At 37.4% G+C, this 15,229-nt stretch overlaps 1 protein-coding gene across 1 annotated transcript; it reads right to left on the bottom strand.

The window, feature by feature from the left end:
• Positions 1 to 1,872: 1,872 nt before the first annotated feature.
• LOC108673888 (actin-related protein 3) lies at positions 1,873 to 14,419 on the bottom strand. The gene is made up of 8 exons (XM_018161777.2): positions 14,226 to 14,419; positions 11,095 to 11,275; positions 10,260 to 10,416; positions 9,537 to 9,694; positions 8,810 to 8,954; positions 8,477 to 8,649; positions 7,716 to 7,934; positions 1,873 to 7,091 (listed from the first exon to the last, which is right to left on the bottom strand). Exons 1-8 carry the CDS (start codon positions 14,267 to 14,269, stop codon positions 6,912 to 6,914), a joined length of 1,257 nt encoding a protein of 418 aa, XP_018017266.1. The 5' UTR covers positions 14,270 to 14,419; the 3' UTR covers positions 1,873 to 6,911.
• Positions 14,420 to 15,229: the final 810 nt, after the last annotated feature.

Below are 15,229 nucleotides of genomic sequence, written 5' to 3'. Positions count from 1 at the left end.
TCGATCGCAAATTTGCAACTGAGAACGCCTGAAAGACTATGAGTGGAATTTCATCGTTCTGTTTATCGTTTTCACTGAACTAAATCTTATTGTCTACAAGAGCATTTTGTTTAAGCATCACGCACCTGTAAAGATCAGTCTCAATTTAAATGAGTTTTTGATTTACCTCTGTGGTTTCGGAACAGTGGTTGTCTTTTTGACTTTCTATTCTCTTGACCAACGCGTAGTTTGCTCACGCTCTTGCGCCAACGACATTGAAAACATGAAGAACCCCTCTGCTGGAATAATAGGAAAAATAAAAGCTTTCACGTTGAAATGCAAAGAAAATATTGAAACAAAAACTTTCATTCCGCCTCTTAGGTTCTCATAGAATCTGTTCTTGACTTCTTGTCCCCATTACGATGCCGATAGATGACACATGCTTCGAATACAAACGGTGAACCCCGACTAATGTAAATTTTAATCAGGCCAACGTCGGTTACTTCAAATTAGGACAAGACATTACGTGGTCCATCAGATGAAAATGTTTCCAATTTCTTCAAGTTATATCACTGATATTAAATATTTAATCTCGATATCCTGAACTAAAATTGAAATGCTTTTTAACGGACCGAAATATATATTTCTGGACCTATGATGTGCCTAGTTGCGTTTATAGCAATCAGAATTGAGGCACTTTTTCATACGAATTCAGATTTAATTTTTTTGTTTCGATTTCGTTGCTGCTAGAATTCGCATAAAAAGGATTCGTTATGTGTGAATGAAGTTGTAAATGAGCTTGGTCAATGCCAATGTTTAGTTTTTGTATCATGTAACTTGCTCTCAAATGATGCGACGAGTTGCCACAAAATTTCCTCAGTGTTACTTGATCCTCGCTTCTCACTAATTATCTAAATACTAGCCCGTCATTTAATTTATTCGTGCTGTCTGAATTCTTCAACTAGTATATTTCACTCACAATATTACTAAGGAAGGCTCTTATTACTACAGGTTGAAAGATAACTCAAGATGTGTGACGACGATGCTTCTGCTCTGGTCGTAGACAACGGCTCCGGTCTCTGCAAGGCCGGTTTCGCCGGGGATGACGCTCCGCGAGCTGTGTTCCCCTCCATCGTCGGCCGCCCCCGTCACCAGGGTGTCATGGTCGGCATGGGTCAGAAGGATGCCTACGTCGGTGACGAGGCCCAAGACCGCATGCAGAAGGAAATCACATCCCTCGCTCCCTCCACCATCAAGATCAAGATCATTGCTCCCCCTGAGCGCAAGTACTCCGTATGGATCGGCGGCTCCATCCTGGCCTCCCTCTCCACCTTCCAGTCCATGTGGATCACCAAGGAAGAGTACGACGAGTCTGGCCCAGGCATTGTCCACCGCAAGTGCTTCTAATTGCCTCGACATTTCATAAATTAAATTTAGTTATTACACTGTTGTCTGAGATAGCATTTTCAATATTAAAATATTTTTAATCCTCCAATACTAACAATATTTCAGCCGAAAGTCTTCTGGTACCACTGGCATTTCTACCTCTAAAGTCATCATCGTAACGGTAAAGTAGAGCTTCCTGAGCGAGTACAATCGAGTTGTAGGCATTGATCAAGGATGAACTCAAGCCATAAAGTTATTCATTGATGATGTGAACCATTAGTTTATCAAATAAAGAAGATGAAACGTGACTCCATTTTTTACAGGGTTGTCTAATAATATTAATGGATAATCAACAGGTTCGTCTGAATCAAAATCTGATCAGCAAAAATGAGCCCATGTATTTCAAGTGACAAGCTTTAACGCATCGCGAGTGCAACGGATGGTACGAAGGCCACGCAAATCCATAGCATATATAATCCATAATACTACAGGATAGAAAGGGCACTATTAACAATGGAAGATGTATTTGCAATGATGATCCGTTATAATACAGTTATTCCAAGGGCGACTTCTCTCAGCCAGAGCAATTTCGATGATCGAATATATATCTGTAGGGCTATAAAGAATCATCTAAAATAATACGAAAATCTAGAAATAAATATAAAAGCTTCTCATAAACAATCGTTACACCACATATTAGTAAGTAAATTTTTCAAGCAATTTCCCATGTCAGGACAAGTTGAGCCAACAGCCCAGTGAATCAACGGCACCGCAGTGCAGGAGACTAAAGAATTTGTTAACAATTTAGTTACCAAATGGACAGGTCCAGCAGGTCAGATTAGCACGTCAGTAAACACTGAATAATAAAGACTTAGACTGTAGAATAAAGAATAACACTCAGGCGAATCAAGAAATTAGTTAATTGAAATCCCAACATAATTAACTTATAGCAGCTAATGAATCTAGAGATAAATAATTTTAGATGTCGAATACATCAAATCAGCGAATCGACTTTAAATCATTAATAAGAAGTGCGAACAAACCTTGCGCAATGCACATTTAACGCGAAATATAATTGCATATGAAAATGATCAAACTGATCCCGATGACGACAGTAAATATTTGCTTAGTTTCTGCTTACACCACCCAAGGCAGAAACTTTCACTAACCATCATTATCCGCGTCACAATCGCGGCTGAGAATGATTACAATACAGCCAGCAACATTGCAAAGTTACAATAGCGTTCGGAGGTACATTCAATGTAATGCGTAGTATGATCCCTAGGTGAGGTTGATTAGTTGATACAATGTGTAAAAGTTAAATTCAGTAATCACATTCTCATTGTGAAAAACTATTGATCGTTCAAATATTATTGTCTTCAAAAAGTGCAACATCGCAAATAAAGGCGAAACCTGTGAGTGTTGACCGTAGCCGCGTATGTTTTATGGCAGTATAAGAAAAAGGCCATGAAGCCGTAGAACTCGGTAAAGTAGACGTTTTAGAATACCAAAGCAGCGTATAACTGTTGAAAAGACAGTATTCAATTAAATAACAATATTTGGGGCCAGGAGTTGGAATCACAACCAACTTCGTTTCTACGCACGAAATGCCACAAAGCGCGATAGGTAATTTACATTGGCTGGGTTTAAATAGATACATAACAAGAAATCGTGTCGGTATTGTGCACGTAATATTTGCTGTCCTTTGTGCAGAAAAATCTGTAGACTCGAGCCTCTCAGCATGGGACAAAATTTAATGACACGTCTGACGCCAGGAGCTTCCTTATCGCTACAGTAACAGTATGGCGACCGGTGAACGGTTTTGAATTACAGTAAAATAATAGGTAGCAAACGAAAATCGCTGAAGCAAATAACAGCAGAAAGCTCACACAAAGAATAAAATAAACGAGAGAGACAACAATACTCAAGCGTCTATTGGTAGTAGTTGAGACCATAAATGACTACAGAAGAAACAGGAAAGAATCAAAAAGAGGCATAGTTTAGCAGCGTTGTAGATATCGACGCAACATAAGTCATGTAAATCCATAACAACCAAGAACTCGCTGAATTTACTGACTGGAAAACTGCAAATGAACTATGAACCAGGGAAATGACTGACCACTAGCATCCGCAACATCAATCGCGCCTATAAATTTTGCAATAACTAACATTAATTTATAAATGAAATAATCTAGTCGTTGTGGACCTACAGAATTCTAGAAAATATTACCGTACACCTACCGCGGCACGAGATCGTGCGTGTACCGCTATATCACATGACAGCCCAACACACCAATTTGGCACAGTCACTTAGATAGAACTTCCACCTTAATTAAGCAACTACCAATATCCGTGTACGAGAACAAGAAATTTTAAATCAAAGATTATAACAACCAAGTTTTGAGCTCGTCAGATTTTACTATCCATTGCGTTCCCGAACCAAACGAGCTTTATAATAAGACAGGAATTAAACATGCCTTTGCTGAAAATATTTGCAGCTATGCAAATTACGAGGATTGAACGACACTGGCAAAATATTTGCAATTAAAAAATGAAATCTATATCAGAAGTATTAATTAATATTTTGTAGTTCATTTGCCAATTACTCCAACGATAAATATTTTTAATGGAAGAATCATATTCGTGGAAAGTTCACACATCAATTAGACAGTTTTCTAGATTCTTCTCCGCCTATGGATAGACATTTCATTTACTGGAAGTTAATATCTAGTGAGCGATGTTATCAGTGCTAATAAATCTACCATAATTACCAGGAAATTAGTATTTAAATTAAGCCTCACGTCATCAATTTTTCAGTTAATCACCAAGAGTGAAAGAAACGGCGAATGGATGAAGTTACAACTCGCGGCCATCATAAAGCTCTATATATGGCAAGCCGGCCCATAATTGCATTCAAGTTAAATCGTCTAAATAATTACAAAAATAGCACGTGGAATAAATTAAAAACCTCATTCCGCTTAAAAATTCAAGAAAGGAAGCTACAGGCCTCAAAACTGATGATAATTCACGTCATGCTATTCCAAAGAGGAGAGTTATATTGAAAATTATGTGGCAACATTTTAAAGGATTAACAACCAATTTCATGTTCGTTTCATTCCTCAAAGATGTTAAACTTCGACAGTAAATCAAAAGCAATGGTAAAAGAAATCGATAAATAAAGTCACATAATACGCACTTCGCGAAAAAATACAGACGCTGATCAAAAGAAATATAAATAAGAAGAAATATAGCGAATATCAACCAAGCACACTTATAGAGAAAATGTGATTAAAGTATAAAACAAGGCAAACAAAAGGTGTTGATGTTGAACAGACAATTAACTTATCCCAGGTATAAATGTTATTACAAATCATTTTCCTCTAACATACGAACATATAAAAGAAAACTATCACACTGAAAAGAGTAGCTTAGTACGATAACTCGGTATCAAAACGAATAAGGTGATGACAAAATGTGGAGTTTGACCGCAGGTGTCGCTCGATTAGTAGTTGTTAAGGTACGGGAATGTTGAGATTATGAAGAAATCCTACAGAAACCACAACAAACGACAACAGAATGGTATAGTGACGAAGCAAATATTTGTAAGATTCCATGAAATATAGTGAAGCATTATGGATAGTGATGAACATGTTGCAGCAACTAAAATGACAAATAAGAACCCACAGCGATAACTTTACTTAATCAAAGAACTTTGGATCGTCGTCACTGAATACTTAAACCGACTGAATCATCGATCGAACATGTAAAAATGGCAGTGCAACCACAGCCATCTTCCTGTTGAAAGTCTTGTTTATTCCCTATGTCACATTAAATAAACTTGAGCTACTATGACATAGGGGAATTTGCGCCTTAAGTAACAACTCCAGTCGGACTGGATATGACGGCTATGATAGGTATATACTTCAACAGTTCAAACTAAAGGTGTTCCACATCCCCTGTACAAGTGGTGGTGCTGGTCCACTGCCAATCCTTAATCTTGTTTCTTGATCACCATGGACACTAAGATTCTGGACACCACATTGTCTTTGCAGCACCAAAAGAATGGTGGTGCTGGTCCACTTCCTAGTCTTTTATCTTTTTTCTTAGTGTTCATAGACATCACGGACCATAAGGCAGCAACTTAATGAATGCAGCAATCGGTGGCGGGCACAGAGACAGTTTAATGAATCGTTCCTTATGGTAATAAACAATCACACTAAAATTAGAGCCATTACTTCGAAAGGTTCTTTACTTATTAAAATCACTTTCATAAACAAAGCCCCACTATTGCCACAGAACGGTCGGCAGCAGAAAGTCTTGAACAAAACTCTACAGTGATGGAGAGGAATCTACCGTTGCAAAACAGAATGGGAACAATTATCGAGGTGATATTTGATGTGATTTGTCGCGAAATTTATGCCCGAATCGAACAGCAAGAATAAACATTAGCATTAAATTGGATGCTGATACAAACGTTCTAGTTTGTGCTGCAAGCTCCCAACAAGCCGCGGTCTTATCACAATGAAGATATATTATTATAAATCCCAGCTTCAATTTCAATCAATAAGTTAACCAATTAAATTCTACCGCCGACCGCACTAGACAACAGTGCAAGATACGGCCCCGTTGTTCTTATCTCACAAGAGCACCAACAATAACTGCTAACAACAATCAACTCGCACGAGGATGAATTCAAGACGACCGACTTGGATTTCTTCAAACTAGCCATTCATAATGAAACAGTATGGTCGTTCAAACACGGCCACAGACACAACAATGCTTTCTTTCCTCAGCAACAGACACGGCGGTGCCTTCTCGCTCTAACATCAGACACGAGGTTGCCCTCTCCCCCAGCAACAGACACGAGGTTGCCTTCTCATCCAGTAACAGATGGAGCGCACAAAATGCAGATTCGTAGTAACAAACAGAAATTTCAAGCAAGAATCTCTTTAACTTGGTATTATCTGCGAAAACTTTGTTATTTGATGATTAAAGTTACACTGCCGGAAAAAAATCTTCAGCTTGTGAATTCAAGTAAAATGCACCAACACTTGGGGCTTCATTGTTTTGAGTAACACTGTTACTGTTACTCAAAAAATGTTTACTGCAAAGAATATTGTAAGCGAAATGTTCATGCTAGGTGTGAATAATTTGTCAACTCGTAATTTACCATTACAATGAGTAGTTACTGCAAAAAGCGCAAAAATATGAAATGATGAAGGCCGGTAATAAATAGGGCAATATGAGATCAGTAATGCATTTCAATTCGAGGAATCCTCAATCAATTTCCATCACCGACAGAATAATTCTCAAGCAAGAACAACAGCGATCATTAACTGCATCGTATCACTGATACAAACAAAGCAGGAAAAAATAGTACGGTAGCATTAAAGTGGACAATAGAACCAATATTCAAATCCAATAAACATAGTAAAGTCGAAAACTGCCTCATATGAGTTGAAAATTATTTCATGAGAAGCAGCACCATCATTAGACAGAGACGGGAGTTGAAAAGGAGCCAAGTGAGCGATAAAGCAAAGGAGTGTTCAAGTCATGGTCCCGAATACGGGGTTGTGACGACAGATGCTGGGGCCCCTCTCCTCATACTCGGCCTTGGTGTGGCAAACTTGGTAAAAGTGTGGGGTGGAGGCTAGCATGGAGCCGCCGAACCACACTGCGTAGCGTTGCATCTTGTGAGCTACCACGTTCACGTCGATGGGCTTAGGCTGTAAAGTAAAATGAAAAATTAGACTCATTCTCTGTGCGTGATTCGAAATAACACTGGATTTCAAACCCTTTAACGATTCTAGATTGTAACGATTGTAGATGACAGTAGAAACTTTCAAGATTTTCCGTGATTCAAATCACAGATGGAACTGACAGGATATAAAACACGGAAACATGATATAATTCAAGATCTATGCTAATTTGCAAACTCCTGGGAGGGAGAGAACAGTAATAGCGTAGACTAGAGCATAGAATTATGTTAGAAGACTAAAAAGACTTGTACGGAACTCTAATTAAATTTAAATTTCAGAATATAGTTAATTGATCAATTGCCCTGCACATAAACGAGCAATTCAGACCGTAAATACAGCTTGACTAATTATCATCGTGATGCTATCTCACTTCCGTTGTAAGCAACCTGAAAACAGAAACAGCCAACAACATTCTAACCTATGTTTCTAACTGAAGAAGGAAATTCATATGAAAAAAAAAAATTAAATTGCAACTTATAATGATTCTAAGCACCTCACGACACTAACTCACTACTACTAGAAGTGCCTTGTAAAGACATCACCTCACTGAGACTCGTGGCGTCTCACTACGTCTCACAAAGACTATCATACCTTTATCCGGCCACCACTAAGTTGCTCAGTTATCCTGAGTCTCGCATCAACTATCCTCTTGACGTCGCGCTGCATGCGTCTATCAAAGTCCTTGAACATCGTCGAGCCTCCTGACAGGACAATGTTTTTGTACAACGGCCGCCGTACGTCTATAGGACAGTTCTGAATGACGTTGTCCACAACCTCGCTAATGGGCACCGTGAAGTCGGGGTTGGCAAACTGAAATCAAGAACGTGAAAGTAAGATACAAATTCAAATTTCGATGGAATGATTATTTTTAAAGCCACACGTCGTCTAATGCATTGAGTAATATGCTATCAAAATATAGCATCTGGAGAACTTTGCCGGCTAAAAAGGAACTAAACTGGTGGAGCTTCGTGGCTTTAACATAAGCCAAAGAGAAAAAGATGAGAGTATTTAGCAGCAAAAATTTCACCGATATTAGTTTAATGAGTCGATGAAATAAAATACCAATCGGAGGTAAATGAAAGATGGCCATAAGGCACACTGAAATTGACACATCCAGCACAAAGAGAAGCCAGAAAAAACAAGCGCAAAAAAATATATATAACTTCTACAAAGTCATCACTGGAGGAAAAAGGGCAAAAAAAATTCTGTTGTAGCAAAAGTTTCAGATAAGATTATTGAAACCTGCCACGATTTTTCTTCAACTACTAGTAAGAAAAATTTGGCTTTAAAAAATCAAGAATACAACTCACCCTGCTCTATACTAAGTGATTCGAGTAAGATTATTCCTTTACCTCAGGATGAAAGAAAATTTCAGGTCCAAGGAACCTCTCATATCCTATGTCGATCTCAAACTTGGTGTTGTTGACAGGGTTAAGCCCCTCGTAGCGCTTGATCCACTTGCTGGGGTCACTGTCGTATTTGTTAAACTCTTTGGCAATATCAGGACAGATGTAACTGTACCGCTCTGTAAAAAATTTGTAACGACATCAACAATCTGAAACAATTTTTTATTTTCCATATAAATTTTGACAATATCAGAGAACATTCACTCCGATCTAAGTAAGTTATGAACATGATAATACTGAATATAATTTTATGAACCAGATAATAAACCAAATTCTAACCTTTGACTGCCTTAGCAGTCTCCATGCTGAGCTGTGGAGGTATGCTGGACTCGCGCTCTCGTAGCAGCGACTGCACGAAGTATGTGATGTCTCGCCCCGCTATCGGAATGTGCTTGATGCACGACCCGATCACATACCCATCCGCCTACACAGCCAACAACAACGCAAACATTAACCCCATAGAAATATTCAAAATAATCCTTAAAGCACGAATTCGTCTGTATAAACAGCTAATGCATCTGTTATTTTACAAAAAATATTCATATTATTCAGAACGTATGAAATTGTGTGATTTTCTGAATTGATTTGGCATTAAATAACAGTATTAAGACAAAATTAAGTCAGATATATTCTTGGACATAAAACATAAACATAAGTCTGACTGTGAATTATTTTTGAGACGTAAATATTCATCAAGTGAATTATGTTAATCTTTAAAAATCTATAGAAAAGAAACAAATAACCTTTTCAATAAATAATTATTCTCTGTAGCATCTCATCTGCAACATTTAAATACAAGTAATACACAAATATAGTTTCTCATAGGTGAAATTTTCTATTACCTATAGTTTTCACTGCTGCGTGTTCTAAAGTGCGTGTGCGTGTTCTAAATTTTCTATTATAGTTTTCACTGCTGCGTGTTCTAAACTACACACAGCTATGAACTACAGTGAAGTTTTCAATGCAGAAAACCTTCACCCACTCCTGCCTGAGATGCTCAACTCACCACAGGGATGACGTGGGTGACTCCATCACCAGAGTCAACAACACAGCCAGTTAAGGATCGCTCGGTGACCTGCCGAGACGCCCAGGACGCGGCCAGAGACAGCACCGCTTGTACAGCAATGTACAGGCCAGGCACATTGAACGACTCAAACATTATCTCTGAAAAATACACAAATTATGAAGCAAAACATCTACTTTAGAATTATTGTAAAGTGATAAATGAATTAATTGGACATCCTGTTTACGAATACACAATTCCTGAATAGCCGAATAATATATATCAGTGGGTTTGATACTTTCCTAACATTGATTGGCAAGTTAAGGAAAATTGCCTAAATTTATAAAAGAATAAATCATAAAGGCATGCATCAAAGCTATTGCTTCATGTGAGAATCTATCTTGAATGAAAACATGAGAGAATGAAGCTGAACGTTTCCAACAATTTAGAGTGAGAAGGATCAGTTGAAAACATCTATCCTGAGCTCTAGTCTCAGATTTACATACATTAATTAGAAGTAAATTGTGTTGTTCTACCTACCAATGTAGGATATATCCAAGATATATGTGCAGGCCTCATTTTTGATACAGGAAGATAACTAATTGAACTAAGAAAACCAAGTTATTTCTGAACAATATCAAGTAATCCAAGATTTAGAAGACCAGAAAAAATTGTATTGACCCATGAATCAAAGTTCTCAATGATGACAGCAGTACACGAGCCTACCTGCAGTGTACTCTCTATTCTCGGGTGTGTTCAGGGGAGGTTCAGTCAAGAGGAAATAATGATCTTCAGGCTCTGCTCTCAGGTACTTGAAGATACATTGCTCCAAAAATTTCTCCATCAGGTCCCAGTCTTCCACAATGCCGTGACGCACAGGGTACTGAAAAAAAAGTAGAATAGTTTTAAAGTCTATGTAATTTATGAGGTTTTGTGTGATTGATACCAGGGACTTGTGTCTAAATGCCCTCGAGTGCAATTTTAGCACAAGTACTTAATAAAATGAACTAAAAACACAGCAGAGAAGTGAACACATCTTCTTATGTTTTTTAACACTCAACACAAGATACAGAAATTACCTATTTTCTAAAATAGGTTTATACACACACAAAGCACTTTCTCACTCTTTATATATGTCAAACCTCTCTCAAATTTGTCTTAACAGCATTATAAAAATATATGACTGAATTTAAATAATGAAAAAAATAGAAAATAATTTTTAGCTTCCAATGAAAAGATGTAGGAGACAATTTATCCTCAAAATCAAGCCTCAATTTTCTTCAGAACAGAATTCAGTGGAAATGAGAGGTACAGCTCCATCCAGTTGCTCACTATTGCCTGTCATTTCTAAGAAAAAATCCCTTTAATAGCTTCTTTTACTAGACCTTTTGTTTCAACAAGTAATGATTCACACAAAATATACATAAATACCTTTTATTCAGATATCATACATTGGCATATTCCTACACTCTGGACTGCAATATTTCTCTGTCATTTCTACACTCTGGAGACTGCAATGCCACAAGCTGCAATATTTTGAAGTTTTTTGATATAAACTCACCTTCACTGCATATCCTGTGGCTTCCATAGCTTCATCCCCAATAAAGAAATCAAGATCTTCAACTCCTTTGCAGAGACGTCGCATTGACTGATCCCCAACTTTGGCAGTTTCTTTGATGGCCACGGCCGAGGGCATGATAATCTGAGGTTCATTGTTGCCAGCAAAGCCAAGCTTTGTGTACCTGAAACAAATTTTTATTAGATTTCATAATGAAAAATGAAAACCAGATACTTTAATTAAACTGAAGTTTAGAAGTTTAGAATAAACCCAGAAAATGAAAAAAGTCCTTTGTTTTCTGATCTCATTCTGCAGTTGTCAAAAAAGGCATGTCTAATGCAGCAAACCACATTTATTTGTGTGATTAGTTGTGCATGAGGCAGTTTCTAACATGTAAAAAATGAGCATTTTTTCACAATCCATAAAGATTTCTTCAAGTGAAAAATCTTATAACTGTAATTATACAATATTATTGGTGTTAAAGTGGGAAACAATAAATCATGTGGCTCATAATGGTACCCTCAATACATACACATAAAAGGCAATGGGAAAGCTGGACATACAGACTGATACAGTAGAAAGAAATTTTTTGCCCTTTACTTCTTATTGAACTCATTTCAGTTATTTGCCTTTCCTGATGACCTAAACAAGTGAAACTTCCAGTTTATGTCCCAAAACATCATCTTCTACTTTTATTTACAAGCTACTGCTCCTAGAGAGGCATATCAATAGATTTATATAGCAGATAACTCATGGTGGCAAACAAGATACTTGTTGAATCTTGAATTGCTATGCAGGATCTACCCGACCTCAACATTATAACATTGCACAGTATAACAACATAACACATCATAACATAGCACAGTATAACAACATAACATAACACATCACATTATAATGCAACATAATATATTGTATTATATTATGTTCTGTTGTCCTGTGTTCTAGTGTGTTTTAATTTTTTATGTTATGATGTATTCTATTATATTAGGTTGTGTTATAATGTGATCTGATATAGTATCATGTGTTATGTTATGTTGTGTTACAATGTGTTGTATCATGTTTGATTGTGTTATAATTTTTGATGCTATATTATGATGTGCTATAATGTGCTGGGTTGAGTTATGATGTCTGATAATGGGTTTTATTAGGATATGTTGCGGTATAATTTGTTTTGTTGTTCTATGTTATGTTAAGATGTATAGTGTTATATCATGATTAGTTATGTTATAATGTATTGTGTCATGTCATTACAATGTTTCATGCTATGTTATTTATGTTATGTTGTGTTACAGTGCATTGAGTTAGGTAATGTTGTTACATTATGTTGTGTTGTAATATGTAAAACTGCTATGATATTGTTTGTTATAATATGTTATGTTATTATGTAATGTCATGTTAGGGTGTGTTATAATGTGTTGTATAGTGATATGTTGTGATGAGTGCAGTGCTGTTGTGCAGTGATATTTTGTGTTATTCGCTTGTGTCGATCATTAAGCATCGGCCACTTTGATCGCAGAGAGCGCTCATCAGTGTTGATCATTGGGCATCAGCTAAACCGACCGTAAATTGCGTGCGCTTGTGTCGTTCATTAGGCAACGGCCACTTCGATCGCAGAGAGCGCGCTTCTGTGTTGATCATTGGGCATCGGCTAAACCGATCGTAAATCGCATGTGATGGTGTCGATCATTAGGCATCTCCCACTTTGATCGCAAAGAGCGCGCATCAGTATTGATCATTGGGCATCGGCTATATAGATCGTAAAGCACGTGTGTTTGTGATGATTGCCGGGCATCAATCGTAAAGTATGTGTGCCTGTGTCGATCATGCAGCATTGGCGAGGGTTACACTTCCGTTTTTAGCAAGCATATTGGCAACTTTCTTCCCTGGCGTACTGGCGTACATCCGAAAATGAACCTCCGGCGTACACGCTGCACCTTCCTGACCATGGTTCACAACGAGTTAAACTCTTTTGCTTTGATCTGACTCCAAAAGATCTTGATATAATAATTAGTCAGTTGTCAATGATACAAAACTGATTTACACTGATTATTTACTTTATTTCACTGAAAACTTTAAGCTCCTCAAGAGTTGATCATCAAATTTATTTTGTCACTTGCAACGTTGAAATTTTGCCATCAAGAAAATTGATTTCATGATAAACTACAGGCGAGAGCTACGGTAAACTACTGAGACGGTTCTTACGGTAAACTACTGAGAGCTACGGGCGGTAAACAGGCTACAAAACGCGCTACACTAAAAAATGTAGAACTCACAAATAAATATTGGGCTACCAAAATATCTAACATAATTTCAGTCCCACCAACTCCAAAATACAATGACATCAAATCTCACAATATTTTTATGTGGAATTTCTTCAGCCCTATAGGTAAACCAATTTTAAAGTAGAAAATTGGGCAAAAACCATCCATGTATTGGACAATAATGCCCCTGAATCTAGGTTAGGTTAGGTTAGGTTAGGTTCTCTAGCCAATTTCACTTATTCATTGAGCCTTTTCCAATTTCTTCAGTGAAAAATAAAGAAAATTAGAAACTGCCTAATTTCATCTGCAGTTTTTTGAAAATGACTCCTGGAATAATCATTTTGACCTGCATTTTCAGAAAGCTTCAGCCCATGATTCAAAATAGTAAGTGAGGAACCAATATATAAGTAAGTATCCTGGACATCATTTACATGCACAAGATTTTCAATTAAATCCTCAAGTAGTAGGCTAGATCAGAAAATAAGGATGAGCTAGACAGCTAGTTTCTATAATAATCTAATTTGCCACTGTGCCACAAGCCCACAAAGACCAGAGCTTTCAGCTTTCCTCCCATTTTATGGAGGAAATTGGAGCTGTAGTGCAAGATTCTTGTCAACTGATTGAACTAGGTAGTGTCAAGCCAAGAAAATTAAGGAGCAGCCAATCCAGATAAGGAATAGAATCATGAGTCATCATAGCTAACAAATTGATCTAAAATATCATTACTGTACATCAGCAGGTTCCAACAAAAAATTAAAAGCATCAGTAGAAGTAGAAGAAAAACTCCTGCAATAATGTATATCATTAGAAACTATACCTGCGATAAGATTAGCCTATTTTGGTGCAGATTCAGATTGTGTTTAAACTTACCCAGTGCCGACATCGACAATGCAGGGCGGCAACCGATTGGACATTTTGTAATAATATAATTTCTCTAGAACTTAAAACACTAAATGGCAGATTTATCTTTATTAACCCTTCCCTAGGAACTTAAATTAACTGCAAATTTCATTATCAGGGGTGTGTAAACACTTCCGCCAGACTACTCAGTGTTGCCGTTATCAGGTACCGGTTCGTTGTAATGCATAGGGAAAACCTCTGTGACTGCCCTAAACGTCAAGATTTGCATGAGAAAAATCACATATGTCATATATCTTTGCAACTGTCATATATGTAAGAGGAGAAATCCTGTTTCGAATCCAAACTATATGTCCAAATTCTTCTAAGTTTTTATACATGAGTTAACTCAAACAACACGCAGGAGCACAATTGACATTCGGCCATGAATGCGTGAAAAATCTGAATTTTTCGTCATTCATCAAAGAATTTCATTATGCTCTCTCGACCAGCCAGCCAAGAAAGGCAAATCAACGCGCGCTTCAAAAAATATTATATCTCTGGATACTCGTTGTAGTTATTTACTGAATTGAAAGTTCTTCCGATGTAAATATGGCTCAACATTTTCAAAATCGATCTCCTCATTCAGTTTTAAAAATTGAATTTGCATTCGCCACTATAAGCTGTGCACCAAGTCGATCGATGGAGAACGTTTATGAGCAAGCGTTCATGCTAAAGTCAGTTATAATCCGGTGTTTGCATGCAGTTTGACAGGCCACAAAATCGAGTCATGACCATTCTTTTACCTCCTAATCTGCGTTTAACGTCACCCAGCCAACTCTAATTCAGAAATTCACGAATAAATCTTTTACCGGTCAGAGTGCGAATCGAACTGCAAACTATTGATATCGCGGTGTTGAAAGGGGTAGTACGTGATTCCCATTTGTAGCCACTGATAATAATGGACATTGTACGTTTGACGGCGAAGCAAACGTTAATCATTTCCCAGTCCACCGTCGGCACTAAAAATACATTCC

Source organism: Hyalella azteca, unplaced genomic scaffold, assembly GCF_000764305.2.
Source record: "Hyalella azteca isolate HAZT.00-mixed unplaced genomic scaffold, Hazt_2.0.2 contig10305, whole genome shotgun sequence".
Lineage (NCBI taxonomy): Eukaryota > Metazoa > Arthropoda > Malacostraca > Amphipoda > Hyalellidae > Hyalella > Hyalella azteca.
Note: the sequence above shows the minus strand (reverse complement) of the source record. Positions and strands in the feature narration are given on the sequence as shown.